The 333-nt window shown below is 64.0% G+C and overlaps 1 protein-coding gene across 1 annotated transcript in view; it reads right to left on the bottom strand.

Moving 5' to 3' along the window:
* LOC119581719 (nuclear factor interleukin-3-regulated protein-like) overlaps positions 1-333 on the bottom strand; it is a gene marked incomplete in the record, with an annotated part of 10,582 nt that overhangs the window by 148 nt on the left and 10,101 nt on the right. The window contains 1 exon segment of the mRNA XM_037929844.1: positions 1-333. Within this exon segment, the coding sequence (XP_037785772.1) occupies positions 192-333 (142 nt within the window).

Raw genomic sequence — 333 nt, 5'->3', positions numbered from 1 at the left:
GCCGAGAGGAGCCTTTTCGGGCGCTCTCGAGTCACGGGCATTAAGTTCGTCCGCCGTCGTGTGAATATCACACTCGTCACGGGCCGCCCACGTCACATGGGCGCGGTTTCGCACGCCCATTTCACAGCCACACTCACTTTTGCACGCATTCACACACCGGAGGGGAGAAGGTGTCCGCCGCGGCCGCGTCCTCAGCGCGACCCGTCCGAGTCCGTTTCGGAGCGCGGTCTGCGCACGAACATGTACTTGAGGGTCGCCACCTCGCTCGCCAGCCGCTCCAGCTCGGATCTGAGGTGTGTGTTCTCGTACTCCAGGCTGTCTTCTGCGTCCCCG

The sequence above is a fragment of the Penaeus monodon genome, chromosome 15, assembly GCF_015228065.2.
Source record: "Penaeus monodon isolate SGIC_2016 chromosome 15, NSTDA_Pmon_1, whole genome shotgun sequence".
NCBI classification, from domain to species: domain Eukaryota; kingdom Metazoa; phylum Arthropoda; class Malacostraca; order Decapoda; family Penaeidae; genus Penaeus; species Penaeus monodon.
Note: the sequence above shows the minus strand (reverse complement) of the source record. Positions and strands in the feature narration are given on the sequence as shown.